This window comes from Protomyctophum parallelum, assembly GCF_964188405.1.
Source record: "Protomyctophum parallelum genome assembly, chromosome: 13".
In the NCBI taxonomy this organism is placed as follows: Eukaryota; Metazoa; Chordata; class Actinopteri; order Myctophiformes; family Myctophidae; genus Protomyctophum; species Protomyctophum parallelum.
Genome location: NC_139708.1, coordinates 38,621,388 through 38,639,207, shown reverse-complemented (window position 1 = coordinate 38,639,207; position 17,820 = coordinate 38,621,388). Strand labels below are relative to the sequence as shown.

The following is a 17,820-nucleotide window of genomic DNA, read 5'->3' as shown; positions in this document are numbered from 1 at the left end:
GGGGGGGGGGCAGTTAACAAACAGGGGGAAAACAATACAAACAAAATACAGGGATTTAAGAAAGAAAAATAAACAACACAAGTCTTCTGGTCTGTAGAATGTAAACTAAGAGTTTTGATTGATTGAAATATTTATTAACAGTTTGTAGAAATTACAGTACATTTTAAGCACAAATTCAATACAAAGACTGTTAACTGTGAGTGGACGACCTAATTAAGCATTACACTTGTTTACAACAGGGTCCACATTGTTCAATTCATCAAAACATTTAGAGACGTACAAATAGAGCACTGTTTACCTACATTATAATACGCTGTTTTCACTGTTGCTACACTTAAAAATGCAACATTTGTGTGAACTCATTAGAGTTGTCCTGATGCCATTCTTTTCAGACCGAGTACAAGTACTTAATCAGACCAGTGTGTGTCCAGTGGAAACCTCGTATGAATCTGATCTCAGGTCAGAATGGGTTAATTTTTAATACCGAGTACCGAAACAGGTACTATATTTTGTATTGAGTAAACACTTATCTTACACCCTTTTTCTCATAGATGCAGATGGATCCTCCAATCTACACTTTGTCAGTTGTCATTTATGCTCTTAGATCGGCGGGGTCAGACTTGCTCCCGTTGCATTCGTTCGGCCTATAGTGTCATTTTGATGTTTTGGTACTCGGGTCAGAGTATCGGGGGCCGGTTCCGGGTTCCGGGTTCCGGGTTCCGGGTACCGAGTACCGAGTACTTGAGGGTGGTATTGGCCCGAGTTAACCGATACCAGTATCGGTATATCTGAACAACTCTAGAACTCATAGTCATAGCTATGTAGGTATTTGGCATACAATACAAATTGAGGTATGACATATTTTGAGTCCAAGGAACAGCAATGTCCGTGTCCACCTATGTGACGTTAATGAGCACCAGTATATGACTATGAGTGCCAGTAGGGGCGCTGTTGTGCCAGAAACAGAGAGAGAGATAGTGCCGCACTGCTGCCTTCTAATGAGAGAGAGAGAGGGGCGGGGGGGTTGCACCACTCAGTTCACACGGGTGTGATTTATTTTATCAGGCACAACAGGAAAAAAAAAGTGACGAATTGAACAGTGATTCAAATTGTATCATTCTTATAAATGGACGATTTATACTTTTCAGGCAATTGCGCCATGACACGTGGGCAAGTATGAAGAACATGACCGGACAAGCGCCTCATGAGACCTTTAGTGTCAACTAGGGCTGCGGATCTTTAGGTGTCCCACGATTCGATTCGATTCCGATTCTTGGGGTGACGATTCGATTCAAAAACGATCTTTTCGATTTTTCCGATTCTCGATTCAAAAAAGATTTTTTTCCGATTCTAAAGCAGTTTTTTATTTTTATTAAAAACAATTAAATAGAATTTTAGCATGATCTACTCCAGTCTTCTGGCATGAAAGCAGAGTACATTTAGTAAAAAGCTTTTATAATTGTAAAGGTTTTATCAACTGAATGATTTAAACACACAAAGGTTAAATCCAAGAGTAAGAACATGTCTCATTTATTTAGCTTGCACAAATTTGAACCAGTACAAAAGTTACAAAATCTCTTCTCACTCAATACCAGAACAATACATTAGTATTAAAACAGGTGTAAAATAAATACAATTGGCAGGCTTAGCTTAGCTGGTAGTAAATGCACTATGCAGAAACCCAGGCCATAATGCATTGCACATGCTTTTTTTTTTTTTTTTTTTTTTGCACAAATGTACCTGTCAGGTACAGGTACATTTGTGCAAAAAAAAAAAAAAAAAATTGGAAAATGAGAATCGATTCTGAATCGGACGGCATTAGAATCGCGATTCTAACTTGAGGGGGGGGGGGGGGGGGGAGGGGAGGGGAGGGGCGGTGGGGTATTTGTGGAGTAAGCGTTTCCATTCTGTTGACATTGACTCAGCACTGGGCTGTGGATGTCACACACACACACACACACACACACACACACACACACACAGAGACACACACGCACGCACGCACGCACGCACGCACGCACGCACGCACACACACACACACACACACACACACACACACACACACACACACACACACAAGCCTCTATGCTGTAATTGAAAAGAAGGAAGATCCATGATTTGTTTTAGTTGTGCGTGTGTGTGGGGGCCCGGGGGACGCGTTTGGTAGTGGACATTTAGACGTTTGGTTTAGGGATTAGAATTAGAGTTATGCGTGGTTCATGGCTTGTAGATTGTCTATTTTCAGTGAAAAGAGATTTGGTGTGCACACGTAATAGAGAGAGGAGGGGGGGGAATGTACCACCACCAAGTATAGATCCCTGCGGGACTCCGGTCAACTGAGTATTTAGTGGTTAAATGACACTGCCATTTCTTTTTTTTTTAAGATATTTTTTTGCGGCTTACGCCTTTATTGATTTTTTAAGGGATAGAAAGTAGGCTGACAGGAAACGGGAGAGAGATGGGGGGATGACATGCGGTAAAGGCCGTGTCGGGTCCGGGAGTCGAACCCGCGGCACACCGCGACTGGATCACCAGTCCGGTGCCCAGACCGTTACGCTACGGCCTGGGCCTGACACTGCCATTTCTTGATGGCACTTTGCTGACTTTGTAGAAATGTGACAAAATAATGCCAGGACTATAGGCAAAAGATGGGTGACAAATGATTGAATTGAATTCCGTTCCATGATTGTATTCTATAGTGTCAGTGGCCTGAGGACATTCTCTCTTAACAACACATTGTTGAAGTCACTTTGGTTTTTGGTGTATATAAAGAGCAGTGAAACCGGCTTCTTGGTTCCTGCATCAGCAAAACCCACACGACGTACTCCCTATAGAGCAGAACTGAAACCTCCATTCTTTCACCGCAGAAAGAAACTGCAGTCGCTCAATGGTAATGGTGTTTGTCGTAGATAATGGTAGTATACAATTTGAAATTGGCACCCTATAATATGGCCAGAATAATTCTGTGTCTGTGTGTTTGACTATAGGGTTTTGACTGGATAGCTGAATTCCTACAATGACCATAGTGCTTTGGTGAACTGTCCCTCCTTGTGGAGAGTGGGGGAGGCTGAGTGGAGGTGGGACTTGTAGTCCAGGAAGGAAGTGAGACCACATTTCTATGACTAATGTTAGTCATGAAATATCTTTTGGTGTTTTAAAGGACAACTTTAGTTTTTTTCAACCAAGGTTCATGTTTTAGATTGTTATTAGAGAAAGTAAAAGATGAATGTAAATTTTCTTTCATTTGTTGCTTTCTTTCATTTTAGGGATTTTAGCAGTTTTTGACAGGGGGGCGGGGGCATTCGAACATGTATTATTTACTATAGTCCTAATATACCCCAGGAAATTACATCTGGCCACAGAAGATCACAGGATCTACTGAATGTGAAGGTAGCCTACTGGGGGAAGGCTTATACTGTGTGTATAGGGCTCAATATGTCAGTAGATCCTGTGATCTTTTGTGGTCAGATGTAATTTCTTGGGGTTTATTAGGACTATGGTAAATAATAAAAAAATAAATCGCCATAATATTTTGTAAAGAAATACATATTTAGCCCCATGCTCGAATGCCCCCGCCCCCCTGTCAAAAACTGCTAAAATACCCAAAACAAAAGAAAGCAGCAAATGAAAGAAAATTAACACTCATCTTTTACTTTCTCTAACAACAACCTAAAACATGAACCTTGGTTGAAAAAAACTAAAGTTGTCCTTTAAGCATCATGTTAAACGTTAGCTATTGGAAAAATAGCAGATCTACAAGCTCGTAGCGCGGCACCGAGTGCCGCGCTACGAGCTTGTAGGTCTACTCTTTTTTTTTTTTTTTATTATAAAAAATGTATCCCACAATTTTGTAACCCATTTTTCACACCTGTGTCAATTATCTAATGTGATCCTGGGCTCTACACACCCTCCGCCAACCTGGGGAGAGCAACGGACTTGAACTCATGCTTCCTTCATGCACGAGTGTCCAAGTTGCTCCTTTACACCTGACAGGGTCTGCTCTTTTAGAAAAATTGTGAAAATGTGGCCTAAAACTTTGAATTATATATTCTTTCACAGTGAACAATTTTAACTCAAATCTTTGCTTCTGGGGGGGGGGGGGGGTCCCTGGAACAACATATTTTCAGATGGGGGTCAGCAGCCAATTACATCTCTTTTTGCGGGTCCTTGACATGAAAATGTTTGAGAACGACTGACATAGAAACATGGGGTTTAACCCTGTGAGAACGACTGACATAGAAACATGGGGTTTAACCCTGTGAGAACGACTGACATAGAAACATGGGGTTTAACCCTGTGAGAACGACTGACATAGAAACATGGGGTTTAACCCTGTGAGAACGACTGACATAGAAACATGGGGTTTAACCCTGTGAGAACCACTGACATAGAAACATGGGGTTTAACCCTGTGAGAACGACTGACATAGAAACATGGGGTTTAACCCTGTGAGAACGACTGACATAGAAACATGGGGTTTAACCCTGTGAGAACGACTGACATAGAAACATGGGGTTTAACCCTGTGAGAACGACTGACATAGAAACATGGGGTTTAACCCTGTGAGAACGACTGACATAGAAACATGGGGTTTAACCCTGTGAGAACGACTGACATAGAAACATGGGGTTTAACCCTGTGAGAACGACTGACATAGAAACATGGGGTTTAACCCTGTGAGAACGACTGACATAGAAACATGGGGTTTAACCCTGTGAGAACGACTGACATAGAAACATGGGGTTTAACCCTGTGAGAACGACTGACATAGAAACATGGGGTTTAACCCTGTGAGAACCACTGACATAGAAACATGGGGTTTAACCCTGTGAGAACCACTGACATAGAAACATGGGGTTTAACCCTGTGAGAACGACTGACATAGAAACATGGGGTTTAACCCTGTGAGAACGACTGACATAGAAACATGGGGTTTAACCCTGTGAGAACGACTGACATAGAAACATGGGGTTTAACCCTGTGAGAACGACTGACATAGAAACATGGGGTTTAACCCTGTGAGAACGACTGACATAGAAACATGGGGTTTAACCCTGTGAGAACGACTGACATAGAAACATGGGGTTTAACCCTGTGATAACGACTGACATAGAAACATGGGGTTTAACCCTGTGAGAACGACTGACATAGAAACATGGGGTTTAACCCTGTGAGAACGACTGACATAGAAACATGGGGTTTAACCCTGTGAGAACGACTGACATAGAAACATGGGGTTTAACCCTGTGAGAACGACTGACATAGAAACATGGGGTTTAACCCTGTGAGAACGACTGACATAGAAACATGGGGTTTAACCCTGTGAGAACGACTGACATAGAAACATGGGGTTTAACCCTGTGAGAACGACTGACATAGAAACATGGGGTTTAACCCTGTGAGAACGACTGACATAGAAACATGGGGTTTAACCCTGTGAGAACGACTGACATAGAAACATGGGGTTTAACCCTGTGAGAACCACTGACATAGAAACATGGGGTTTAACCCTGTGAGAACCACTGACATAGAAACATGGGGTTTAACCCTCTGAGAACGACTGACATAGAAACATGGGGTTTAACCCTGTGAGAACGACTGACATAGAAACATGGGGTTCTCAGGAAACTGCCAGGATTTAGAAGGCATTTGTAGAATGGAGCTCGGGTCTAAACATTTTTTTTAATCTGATCTCAGATCAGAATGGGTTCATCAGACCAGTGTGTGTCCAGTGGAAACCTCGTATGAATCTGATCTCAGGTCAGAATGCGTTAACCTCGCCTCACCAGGCTTTCCACCACCTCTCAATAAAAGCTCTCGTAGCCTGTAGCTTTTATTGAGAAAAATCGGTTTGATTGAAAAGGAAGTTGCCGCCTGTCGTTCCTCCTGCCTGTCGACTACAAAACAACACTACAACATGACGTAACGATATCATCCTGATGACTACAAAACAACACTACAACATGACGTAACGATATCATCCTGATGACTACAAAACAATACTACAACATGACGTAACGATATCATCCTGATGACTACAAAACAATACTACAACATGACGTAACGATATCATCCTGATGACTACAAAACAATACTACAACATGACGTAACGATATCATCCTGATGACTACAAAACAACACTACAACATGACCTAACGATATCATCCTGATGACTACAAAACAATACTACAACATGACGTAACGATATCATCCTGATGACTACAAAACAATACTACAACATGACCTAACGATATCATCCTGATGACTACAAAACAATACTACAACATGACGTAACGATATCATCCTGATGACTACAAAACAATACTACAACATGACGTAACGATATCATCCGCTCCCGACAGGATCATATACCCTAAATGAAATGGTGCCCAGGCTAGTTTTCGTAGACCTGGACACTTGTTTCCCTCTCACAAGATCTGGCAACACAGATCTCAGCATAAAGGATTACATGTTTTTGCTCGGTCATCTCCCATGCGGGACCTTTTGTGTCCGTCCGTCCAACACTGGAGGAATGGAATCCTATTGTTAGAAGGCTAGCCATTGGCAGCGGTGGAAAGTAACTAAGTACTTTTACCTAGGTACTGTACTTAAGTACAATTTTGAGGTATTTGTACTTTACTTGAGTATTTCCCATTTCCAGTACTTCTACTCCACTACATCTCGGAGCCAACATTTGTACTTTCACTCCACTACAATTATTTGAGAACTTTAGTTTTATTTTGGAGATTTCAATTTTGACTAGAAAACGTACACTAACCACTTCAACGCTGTACATGTCGGCCATTTGAAAATAGCCGATCTACAAGTGGATCGGCTATTTCCAATAGATTTTGTACACATTTTGAACTTGCATTGTGAGCTTGTAGATCGGCTATTTTCAATAGATTTTGTACACATTTTGAACTTGCATTGTGAGCTTGTAGATCGGCTATTTTCAATAGATTTTGTACACATTTTGAACTTGCATTGTGAGCTTGTAGATCGGCTATTTCCAATAGATTTTGTACACATTTTGAACTCGTGAAATGGCACATTCTGCACAATGAGTACTTTTACTTTTAATACTTTAAGTACATTTTGATGCCGATACTTTTACTTCCAATGAAGTCGTTCTAAATTGCAGTATTGGTACTTTTACTTAAGTAAAACAATTGAGTAGTTTTTTCCACCATGCACCGCACAGGGCAGACATGACAAAATGACTGTAAATATACAGTCAGTGATTCATAAAGGACCTCGAGCTCATTGAAAGGTATGCAGGTCTACAAGCTTTCTACACTCAACTAATAACTAATAATAACTACAGTATTCACCCGATGAAGCCGTTGATTCATGGATAATTATTCATATTCATATGTTCTCGTGTGTTTCGTTCCTCCTGAGACGACAATTCAATATTTGTTGAAGCTGCAGAACTATACAAAAGAGTAATATAAACTTCAATTGTATGAATATATAATTATATATACAGTATAATACGCCATTTTTAACCGCAAGCCTAAAAAAGCCAAAAAGCACAATGAGTACTTTAAGTACATTCTGATGCTTTTGTACTTTTACTCAAGTACATTTTCAATTCCGTACTTTTTTACTTGTAACGAAGTAGTTCTAAATTGCAGTATTGGTACTTTTACTTAAGTAAAACAATTTTCCACCACTAGCCATTGAGCTCTGCTGGCCAGCCTGCGCTCCGCTCCGCTCTACTAATCGATGCTAATTCAATATTGATAAGGAAGCTAAAAATTGCCCATGAAGCTGTTTACCTCCTCCCAGTCCCAGGGCAGAGCTTCTCCTCTGTAATAAACCATTCACCATTTACATGTCCTGCTATTGGCAAATGAGCAGATCAGTGTGAATAGATGGAGTGTTCCTCTGCTGTAAAGTGTCGAGGAGTGACCCTTCTTTTTTCAGTATAGCAAAGCAGTATAGAATTAGGATAATCTGTGAATAAAACATGCATTTTTCCAGAGAACCTTCAGGAAAACGTCAGGAAAACGTGAAGAGTTGGAATATCACATTGTGTAGGGGGGTCCCCCAGGTCATCTATGTGTAGGGGGGTCCCCCAGGTCATCTATGTGTAGAGGGGTCCCCCAGGTCGTCTATGTGTAGAGGGGTCCCCCAGGTCATCTATGTGTAGAGGGGTCCCCCAGGTCGTCTATGTGTAGAGGGGTCCCCCAGGTCATCTATGTGTAGAGGGGTCCCCCAGGTCGTCTATGTGTAGAGGGGTCCCCCAGGTCATCTATGTGTAGAGGGGTCCCCCAGGTCATCTATGTGTAGGGGGGTCCCCCAGGTCGTCTATGTGTAGAGGGGTCCCCCAGGTCATCTATGTGTAGAGGGGTCCCCCAGGTCGTCTATGTGTAGAGGGGTCCCCCAGGTCATCTATGTGTAGAGGGGTCCCCCAGGTCATCTATGTGTAGAGGGGTCCCCCAGGTCATCTATGTGTAGAGGGGTGTCCCAGGTCGTCTATGTGTAGGGGGGTGTCCCAGGTCGTCTATGTGTAGGGGGGTCCCCCAGGTCGTCTATGTGTAGAGGGGTCCCCCAGGTCATCTATGTGTAGAGGGGTCCCCCAGGTCATCTATGTGTAGAGGGGTCCCCCAGGTCATCTATGTGTAGAGGGGTCCCCCAGGTCATCTATGTGTAGGGGGGTCCCCCAGGTCATCTATGTGTAGGGGGGTCCCCCAGGTCATCTATGTGTAGAGGGGTCCCCCAGGTCATCTATGTGTAGAGGGGTCCCCCAGGTCATCTATGTGTAGAGGGGTCCCCCAGGTCGTCTATGTGTAGGGGGGTCCCCCAGGTCATCTATGTGTAGAGGGGTCCCCCAGGTCGTCTATGTGTAGAGGGGTCCCCCAGGTCGTCTATGTGTAGAGGGGTCCCCCAGGTCGTCTATGTGTAGGGGGGTCCCCCAGGTCGTCTATGTGTAGGGGGGTCCCCCAGGGGTCTACCTCAGTGGGTTTTTCAACCTCTTTCATATCATTTGAGCCACGGACCACCATTCGATGAGATTTTGCCTCTCAGACCCACCCAAAACCTTTAGCTATTGAAAAATAGCAGATCTACAAGCTCATAGCGCAGTGTAGGTCTGCTATTTTTGAAAAATCGAAGAACGACTGACATTTTTTTAGAATCTGATCTCAGGTCAGAATGGGTTAATCAGACCAGTGTGTGTGTCCCAGTGGAAACCTCGTATGAATCTGATCTCAGGTCAGAATGGGTTAAAGATCTATAAGGGTCCATTTGGTTACCAACTCTCCGTCATTTATACCAAACCATCAGAAACATTGTATCACACACTATACCCTCATGGTCTGTATACTGTACTGTGTAAATATTATGGCTTCACTGTATTGTGCACGCTCCCGCCCGCCCTGTTGTGCAACAAAGTATAACTCGGGGTTAAGTGGTTAATCGGACTAATAGGATTATCTTGTGTCGATTTTTTGATGTGTGTAACGAAGCCTTGAGGCCCACAGGGCAGGAGCCCATCTCCTGTTTCTGTAGCACTTAAAAAGAGTGTCTTCTAAATCTTGACAGTTTTCTGAAAATCAGTGGTTCTCAATATTTCATGTCAAGGACCCCAAATATTATCTGTATTTGGCCACGGACCCCCATCTGGAAATATGTATTTCCAGGGACCTCCCCCAGAAGCAAAGATTTGAGTTAAAATGTCCACTCTGTAATAATATATATTCCAAAGATTTGAGGCACATCTTTCATGATTTTTCAAAAAAATAGCAGACCTACAAGTGAGCTTGTAGTGAGCTACAAGTGAGCTACAAGTGAGCTTGTAGTGAGCTACAAGTGAGCTACAAGTGAGCTTGTAGGTCTGCTATTTTTCAATAGCTGAAGTCTAACATAATGCTTTATAAAACACCAAAATGGGTTCTCCAGTCGACAGGCTGTGAGTATTTTCATGCGAGTGCAGGAAGTGGACATAGCCTTAAGGAGAAGTCCGTTAACCCATTCTGACCTGAGATCAGATTCTATGAATGTCTTCTACATCCTGACAGTTTTCTGAAAAAGCTATGTTTCTATGTCAGTCGTTCTTCGATTTTTCAAAAATAGCAGACCTACAAGCTCGTAGCGCGCCACTCGGTGGCGCGCTACGAGCTTGTAGATCTGCAATTTTTTCAATAGCTAAAGCATAACATGATGCTAACACCAAAAGGGGTTCCCTGCCCAAAATGGGTTTTAAGGCAACCCTTGATTCTGAGTACTGAGCAGGGAGGCATCTATCTGTCTCTTTGAGTCTTTGGTATGGACCTGGCCGGGGGATCGAACACTCCGACCTCCCATTTTCAGTTGATTGCCCAGCCTATACGCACGCACGCACGCAGCGCACATGCACACGCACACACAGCACTTTCGATTGCAGTGGCCTCTGGTCATAACTGGGGGAGTATAGGTTTCAGAGACACTGATGAGGTAAGCACGTTGTTATTATTATGGCCTGGCTGGGTGTAAACTTAGACTCTCTCAATGTGAGCCGGCGGGCGGGCTTGTCTACCGGCATTTCACTGCCCTGTTATTTAGTTTGAACCATTTCCCAATCCCTCATTTCAGTGGACCCTGTACGGGTCATTTGTGCACTCGCAGACGTAACCTGTTAAAAGGAAACGGCATGGATTAGGTAATGGCTCTTGTGCGGGGGAGTGACTTTCACTTAATTGATCCCAGCGAGCTCTGAGCTCTGTTTCGTTAAAAGGTGGAAGGAGAGAAAGGACTCCTTCGAGTGTGTGTGTGTGTGTGTGTGTGTGTGTGTGTGTGTGTGTGTGTGTGTGTGTGTGTGTGTGTGTGTGTGTGTGTGTGTGTGTGTGTGTGTGTGTGTGTGTGTGTGTGTGTGCGCGTGTGCGTGTGCGTGTGCGTGTGCGTGTGCGTGAGTGCGTGTGCGTGTGCGTGAGTGCGTGTGCGCGCGCAATCATGTGTCTGTTCACATAATCTGCGAGTGTGTTTGCATACACATGTACTTTGTGATCTCAGCACTATGAGAGAATGAAGGAATGAGGACTGGTTGCTTTTCGCACATGGCTGAACACGCTCTGCAGATCTGGTGGATCTGGTCGAACGGAAACGCTCCCCGAGAAAATGCAACTGTTCCCTTTTCCCCTCCCCCCCCCCCCCCCCCCCGAGACTGGGAGGAGGACCGTACGATAATCATGATGATGATGATGATGATGATGATGATGTCCCATAGGATAGTGGTTCCCTCGGGGGGACCCCCAGGGGTCCTTGAGGGGTGGGTTTCCCACAGGGGCTCCCCCAGCTACATGATTGGAGCTAAATGATTGGAACCAAAATGGACCCTTGTGGGTCTGTAACTCTGTGAGAGTGTACACATGGAACCATTTTGGTTCCATGTGTACACTCTCTGAGTGACATTAAAACATTGGTTTTACAATAGAAATGGGGGGGGGGGGGGGGTCCCAGAGATAGAAATGCCATTAAATGGGGGTCCGTAGACTAATGCATGTCAAACTGGGGGGGGGGGTGTCCTTGAAATGAAACTGGTTGAGAATCACTGCTATAGATAGACTAGAGAGCCATAAAAGTCTTCTCTCATGGGGGTCCCTGCCCTGGCATATCTCTCATGGGGGTCCCTGCCCTGGCATATCTCTTCAAATGGGTGGTCCGCAGGGCTAATTAGTGTCAATTTGTGGGGGGGGGGGACACCTCTGCCATAGGAGGATGTATTATGATGTTTACGTTGAAGTACACGTTATCGTTATATGGTTTTTGCAGAACACAGATCAAGATCCTTGATGACTATTTCTGTGCATCTGACGTATTGCCTTGTTGTTCTTGCTTTACTGTAAATCGCTCTGGATTAAAGGTTTTATGACATTCATTTTCATTTCTTTTTCTTTTTCTTTTTTCTTTTAGGTTTCATGACCTCAATTACACCCAAAAAACCTGAACTTTGAACATTCAGTGGATTTGCTGTGGTCTGAAGTTTTCTTTGGGGTTTTTTGGGCCTTTTGAGTTACAATGAAAACAGGCAACACAGTGAAACAGTGACATCTGCTGGCAAATCCCATTGACATATATGGGATTTGCAGTAAGTGATGTCACTTACTGCCGGCAAATCAGAGCACCTGTTTGAGCCAGAAAACCCCGGATCACAGAAAATCTACTGAATGTTAAAAGTTCATGTTTTTTGGGTGCAATTGAGATTAGAAAACCTAAAAAAAACAAGAACAATTCCAAAACCTTTTTTTTAATGTCACAATCCCTTTAAGAGCCTCTGCTAAAATGCCTGAATTGTAACTTGTGTATACGGTTGGGTTATCCCTTCGTCTTTTGCCTGCAGGTCAAATCAGGATCTTTAGTCTTCCGTAGGTAGCTCTCTGTACTTACCCCTAGATTCTTAGCCACAATTAACCCTAGATTTATTTAATGTGCAGTGTGGCCATTACGCCACAGAGCTTTTGGCGTTTTTCAAACTATTGAGCACTGAGATTGTGTGTGTGTGTGTGTGTGTGTGTGTGTGTGTGTGTGTGTGTGTGTGTGTGTGTGTGTGTGTGTGTGTGTGTGTGTGTGTGTGTGTGTGTGTGTGTGTGTGTGTGTGTGTGTGTGTGTGTGTGTGTGTGTGTGTGTGTGTGTGTTTGTACTATAATGAATGGGGAGTCTGATTTCACCTTCCCAGAGTAAAACTTCTTTGATACTTTTAAAAACACAATATCCATTCCAAACATTTATGACAGCCAGTGTTGGGCAGTAACGAGTTACTAGTTACATGTTACTGTAATATTGTTACTTTTTCCAGTAACGAGTAAAGTAAGGTATTACTCTGCCAAAACAGTAATATTATACCTATTTACTTTGTAAAGAAATAGCACATATTACTCTGGATTTGTTGGCTACCGTTTAAAAACTTTAAATACCGTTTAAAAAAATAAAGCAAATAACTTGCTTTATTTTATAGCCTTTTTGGCTGATTGGCAACTCTTCTTAATATTATTATTCAAAACAATTGGATTCAGTTCTAGAACGAGACGGGACAGGAGAGGGAACATCGGCCTCGCATGTGCGTTCTAACCTGAAGAGCTGCGTATCAGAATCACGAGAGATCTTCACGTTTTGCACGGAGGAGAGGCCGTATATCTTCCGAGGCATCTCCTGCCGCACAGCCAAACCAAGTTTATAATATTGAGGGTGCATTTTATCACCGGAGATCTTGGATTGTCTGAGCATATATACACAGATCGTCAGCAGACTAATGGAGAGAAAATTAACATCTTCAAGGGTTTCCCTTGCCTGATAACCATCAGGCCCCGGCCTGTTAGAACCTATCCGAAAGAAAGAGTCCTCTTGATACGGTATAGATTTCAACAGGAAATCTGGGGTGGCTGTAACGAAGACTCTCACTTCCATTCATATTATCGGATCTGGGAGAGTTGTTCTATTGGATATAGTCTCATACATGGGGGTATAGGACGTTGGGCTACATGACATATTCGACTAGCACGTTGGGTTATATGACACTAGAATTTCGCGGGCCTTTGGCACGCTCATCCTAGCGCCACGCCTCGTAAATGGGAAGAAGGCAACAGCGGGAGGGCGATACTGTTTTTTTTAATTTCCGTATAAAAGCAAGCATGGCAAGTGGCAATGTTTCTATATACCAAGTTGCTTGGATGTCGCAAATATGGCAACCTAGCGGGAATAGTATACTGTGCTGTGCTGTGCTTTGCTGTGCTGTGCTGTGCTGTAGTCCTCTGTGCTGTACTGTGCTGTGCTGTGCTGTGCTGTGCTGTGCTGTAGTCATCTGTGCTGTACTGTGCTGTGCTGTGCTGTGCTGTGCTTTGCTGTGCTGTGCTGTGCTGTAGTCCTCTGTGCTGTACTGTGCTGTGCTGAGCTGTGCTGTAGTCCTCTATGCTGGGCTGTGCTGTGCTGTAGTCCTCTGTGCTGTGCTGTGCTGTAGTCCTCTGTGCTGGGCTGTGCTGTGCTGTAGTCCTCTGTGCTGTGCTGTGCTGTGCTGTGCTTTGCTGTACTGTGCTGTGCTGTGCTGTGCTGTGCTGTGCTGTGCTGTGCTGTACTGTGCTGTGCTGTAGTCCTCTGTGCTGTACTGTACTGTGCTGTGCTGTACTGTGCTGTGCTGTAGTCCTCTGTGCTGTACTGTACTGTACTGTGCTGTACTGTACTGTACTGTACTGTGCTGTACTGTGCTGTGCTGTGCTGTAGTCCTCTGTGCTGTACTGTACTGTACTGTGCTGTACTGTACTGTACTGTGCTGTACTGTGCTGTGCTGTGCTGTACTGTGCTTTGCTGTGCTGTGCTGTAGTCCTCTGTGCTGTACTGTGCTGTGCTGTGCTGTGCTGTGCTGTGCTGTAGTCCTCTGTGCTGTACTGTACTGTGCTGTGCTGTGCTGTGCTGTGCTGTAGTCCTCTGTGCTGTGCTGTGCTGTGCTGTACTGTACTGTGCTGTGCTGTACTGTGCTGTGCTGTGCTGTACTGTGCTGTGCTGTGCTGTAGTCCTCTGTGCTGTACTGTACTGTGCTGTGCTGTGCTGTGCTGTGCTGTGCTGTGCTGTAGTCCTCTGTGCTGTACTGTGCTGTGCTGTGCTGTGCTGTGCTGTGCTGTGCTGTAGTCCTCTGTGCTGTGCTGTGCTGTGCTGTAGTCCTCTGTGCTGTGCTGTAGTCCTCTGTGCTGTGCTGTGCTGTGCTGTGCTGTAGTCCGCTGTGCTGTGCTGTGCTGTGCTGTGCTGTGTTGTAGTCCTCTGTGCTGTGCTGTGCTGTGCTGTGCTGTGCTGTAGTCCTCTGTGCTGTGCTGTGCTGTGCTGTGCTGTAGTCCTCTGTGCTGTGCTGTAGTCCTCTGTGCTGTGCTGTGCTGTGCTGTGCTGTAGTCCTCTGTGCTGTGCTGTACTGTGCTGTACTGTACTGTGCTGTGCTGTGCTGTGCTGTACTGTACTGTATTGTGCTGTGCTGTGCTGTGCTGTGCTGTGCTGTGCTGTGCTGTACTGTACTGTACTGTACTGTACTGTACTGTACTGTGCTGTGCTGTGCTGTGCTGTGCTGTGCTGTGCTGTGCTGTGCTGTGCTGTGCTGTGCTGTGCTGTACTTCCCTGTACTGTAGTGTCCTTTCCTGTGCTGTTCTTCTCTGTGCTTTACTGTACTGTACTGTACTGTACTGTACTGTACTGTACTGTACTGTACTGTACTGTACTGTACTGTACTGTACTGTACTGTACTGTACTGTACTGTACTGTACTGTACTTCCCTGTGCTGTTCTTCTCTGTACTGTACTGTACTGTGCCATACTGCACCCTGTGTATGCGTGCGTGCGTGTGTGTGTGTGTGTGTGTGTGTGTGTGTGTGTGTGTGTGTGTGTGTGTGTGTGTGTGTGCAGTGAAAAGAAGAAGGGCGGGGAATGGGGAATTTGTGACGTCATTTGCATCGCAGCGAAATGTGCAATAACAGTGTGACAAAAATCATATTCGTACAGTAAATATGGCAGCTGTGGGGAAGCGATGCAGTGCATATGGATCCGGGTGGCGTGCAGGATGTTTAGTGCACGGAGAGATGCTAACGGAGTGGTGTGGTAGGGTTTACGGTAGAAGGATATGACACGTCTAGTACGATAATCCCTATATTTGATTCTGACCAAAAAGTATCTGGGCCATGTGATCGATACGTTTGATGTCGTTGTGAGGTTGAACGCAGCGCCGGTGAAAGGGTACGAGACGGACGTGGGCTCCAAGACCACCATGCGCATCTTATACCCCGCAAGCTGCCCCAAGAAGACGGAGACGGAGCAGATAGAGGACCAGTCGCTGTTTGTCCTCTCTGCATTTAGTCCTGTGGACCTTGAGTGGTTTCGACATATGGTCTTGAAGACGATGCCCGATGCAGCGCAATTCTGGTTGGCACAGCGCGTACCAAGAAAGCCAGCCGACATGCGGATGCTGAACCCCTACTTCATCAAGGAGGCCTCTTTCCAGCTCATTGGCTTGCCGTACTACGATTGTCTGCCCGTTTTGGGTCAGAAGGCCAATATTCCCACCTCAGGGGCAATTGCCATAACGATGGCCCTCCATCACTGTGACCGAGTGGCTGTGGCTGGTTTTGGCTACAACATGAGCGACCCCGACGCCGCTTTGCACTATTACGAAGACCTCAAAATGTCAGCGGTGACAGAACAAGGCGATCATAACATAGTGAAAGAAAAGCAGTTTCTGGCGAAGCTTGTGAAGGCTGGAGCTATCGAGGACCTGACCTTGGGCGTCATGTAGTAATTTGTCTCGCAATTTTCCAAAATGCTTCATCATAGAGTCTGGAGTGTCCAACGGAAGAGCTGATGACGAAAAAAATAAGTGGAATGTCCGCAGATGATATAATTCTGCTCCCCGTCTTTTTATTTCAACCTAATACAACAACGTTTCGCCCCTCCGGGCTTTCTAAAGTTACATGGGTTATGGCCTTGAAAACCTTAACCCATTCTGAACGGGAACCCATTTTGGTGTCAGCATCATGTTATGCTTTAAAGGAGAATTCCATGCTAGAATGCTTTCTTATCTTTCTTACCTTTCTTTGTAGTTGTTACGTCCCCACCAAAGAGGTCCATGTATTTTTTTGTGCAAAAACTCCTTATTGGCTATTTTCCCTACCATAAGCCCTCAATGAATTGAATGGGAATTGAATGGGGCTATGGGGTGTTATGCTAATTCACTTATTTCCATCGAAAGAAGTAGTAACGTGTGCCGCTTGGGATATTATTTACATTATGAAGAGAGGATATATACAAAGAAATTATAATTTTGAGCGATGGAAATAAGCAAATTAGCACAACACCCCATAGCCCCATTCAATTCAGTGTCCAGTGGAAACCTCGTATGAATCTGATCTCAGGTCAGAATGGCTTAATCCGACCAGTGTGTGTCCAGTGGAAACCTCGTATGAATCTGATCTCAGGTCAGAATGGGTTCATCAGACCAGTGTGTGTCCAGTGGAAACCTCGTATGAATCTGATCTCAGGTCAGAATGGGTTCATCAGACCAGTGTGTGTCCAGTGGAAACCTCGTATGAATCTGATCTCAGGTCAGAATGGGTTAATCAGACCAGTGTGTGTCCAGTGGAAACCTCGTATGAATCTGATCTCAGGTCAGAATGGGTTGAGTTTCGTCGCACAAAATGTATTCTAATATGGCAGCTGCCAGGGGGGTCATAGGACGGTGTCCATCAGAGGATGCAGCCAGATGGAAATTGCACATTTAACAAAAAGATAGGAAGGACATTTACATGAAATACTCTCAATAACGGGACTTTTGAGTTTGTTAACTTAACCTCACGAGTAGGGCTGGGGCGGTATGGGATTTTTATTACCGCGGTTATTGCCGGGCCCCATATGGCGGTATGGCGGTAATTACCTAAAAAAAAGAAAGTTACAGGTATGGTGTGTGCGATATTAATTGTGAGATTACCATAATGACGGTAATCATTAAATGACCACTTTTCAACCTATCTTCATATAATAGGTCCTCACTAATAATCATGATAAAATGGCACGTTTTTTTCTACTCGGTCTGTGTCACATAGGAGGCCTAATCTAATTGAATACCCCTGCCATAAAGCATTACACTTGTTTACAAGAGGGTCCACCATTTTCAATTCATCATATCATTTTGTACACACTTCTATAAAGCCAAAAACAGGAAATCATCATAAAGGAGGTAAAAAGGGGGAAAACGTATACAGTGAGGGGGGGAAAGGGGTGGGTGGAGTCAAGGGATTTACAGGTCTTAATGACAGTTGGTAGGGCGTTCCACATTTTTGTGGCATAGGAGTGAAATTAATTTAGGTGGACCCTC

The 17,820-nt window shown here is 44.5% G+C and overlaps 2 protein-coding genes across 3 annotated transcripts in view; both read left to right on the top strand.

Annotated features, from left to right (window-relative positions):
• The window catches only part of LOC310869938 (rho GTPase-activating protein 17-like), a 121,913-nt gene that overhangs the window by 6,779 nt on the left and 97,314 nt on the right, over positions 1 to 17,820 (top strand). The gene's annotated exons all lie outside the window — the stretch shown is intronic.
• Positions 13,439 to 16,245, top strand: LOC310869564 (CMP-N-acetylneuraminate-beta-1,4-galactoside alpha-2,3-sialyltransferase-like; the record flags this gene model as incomplete). Its single annotated transcript, XM_083780376.1, has 2 exons — positions 13,439 to 13,444; positions 15,625 to 16,245. 2 exons carry the CDS (start codon positions 13,439 to 13,441, stop codon positions 16,243 to 16,245), a joined length of 627 nt encoding a protein of 208 aa, XP_083636502.1.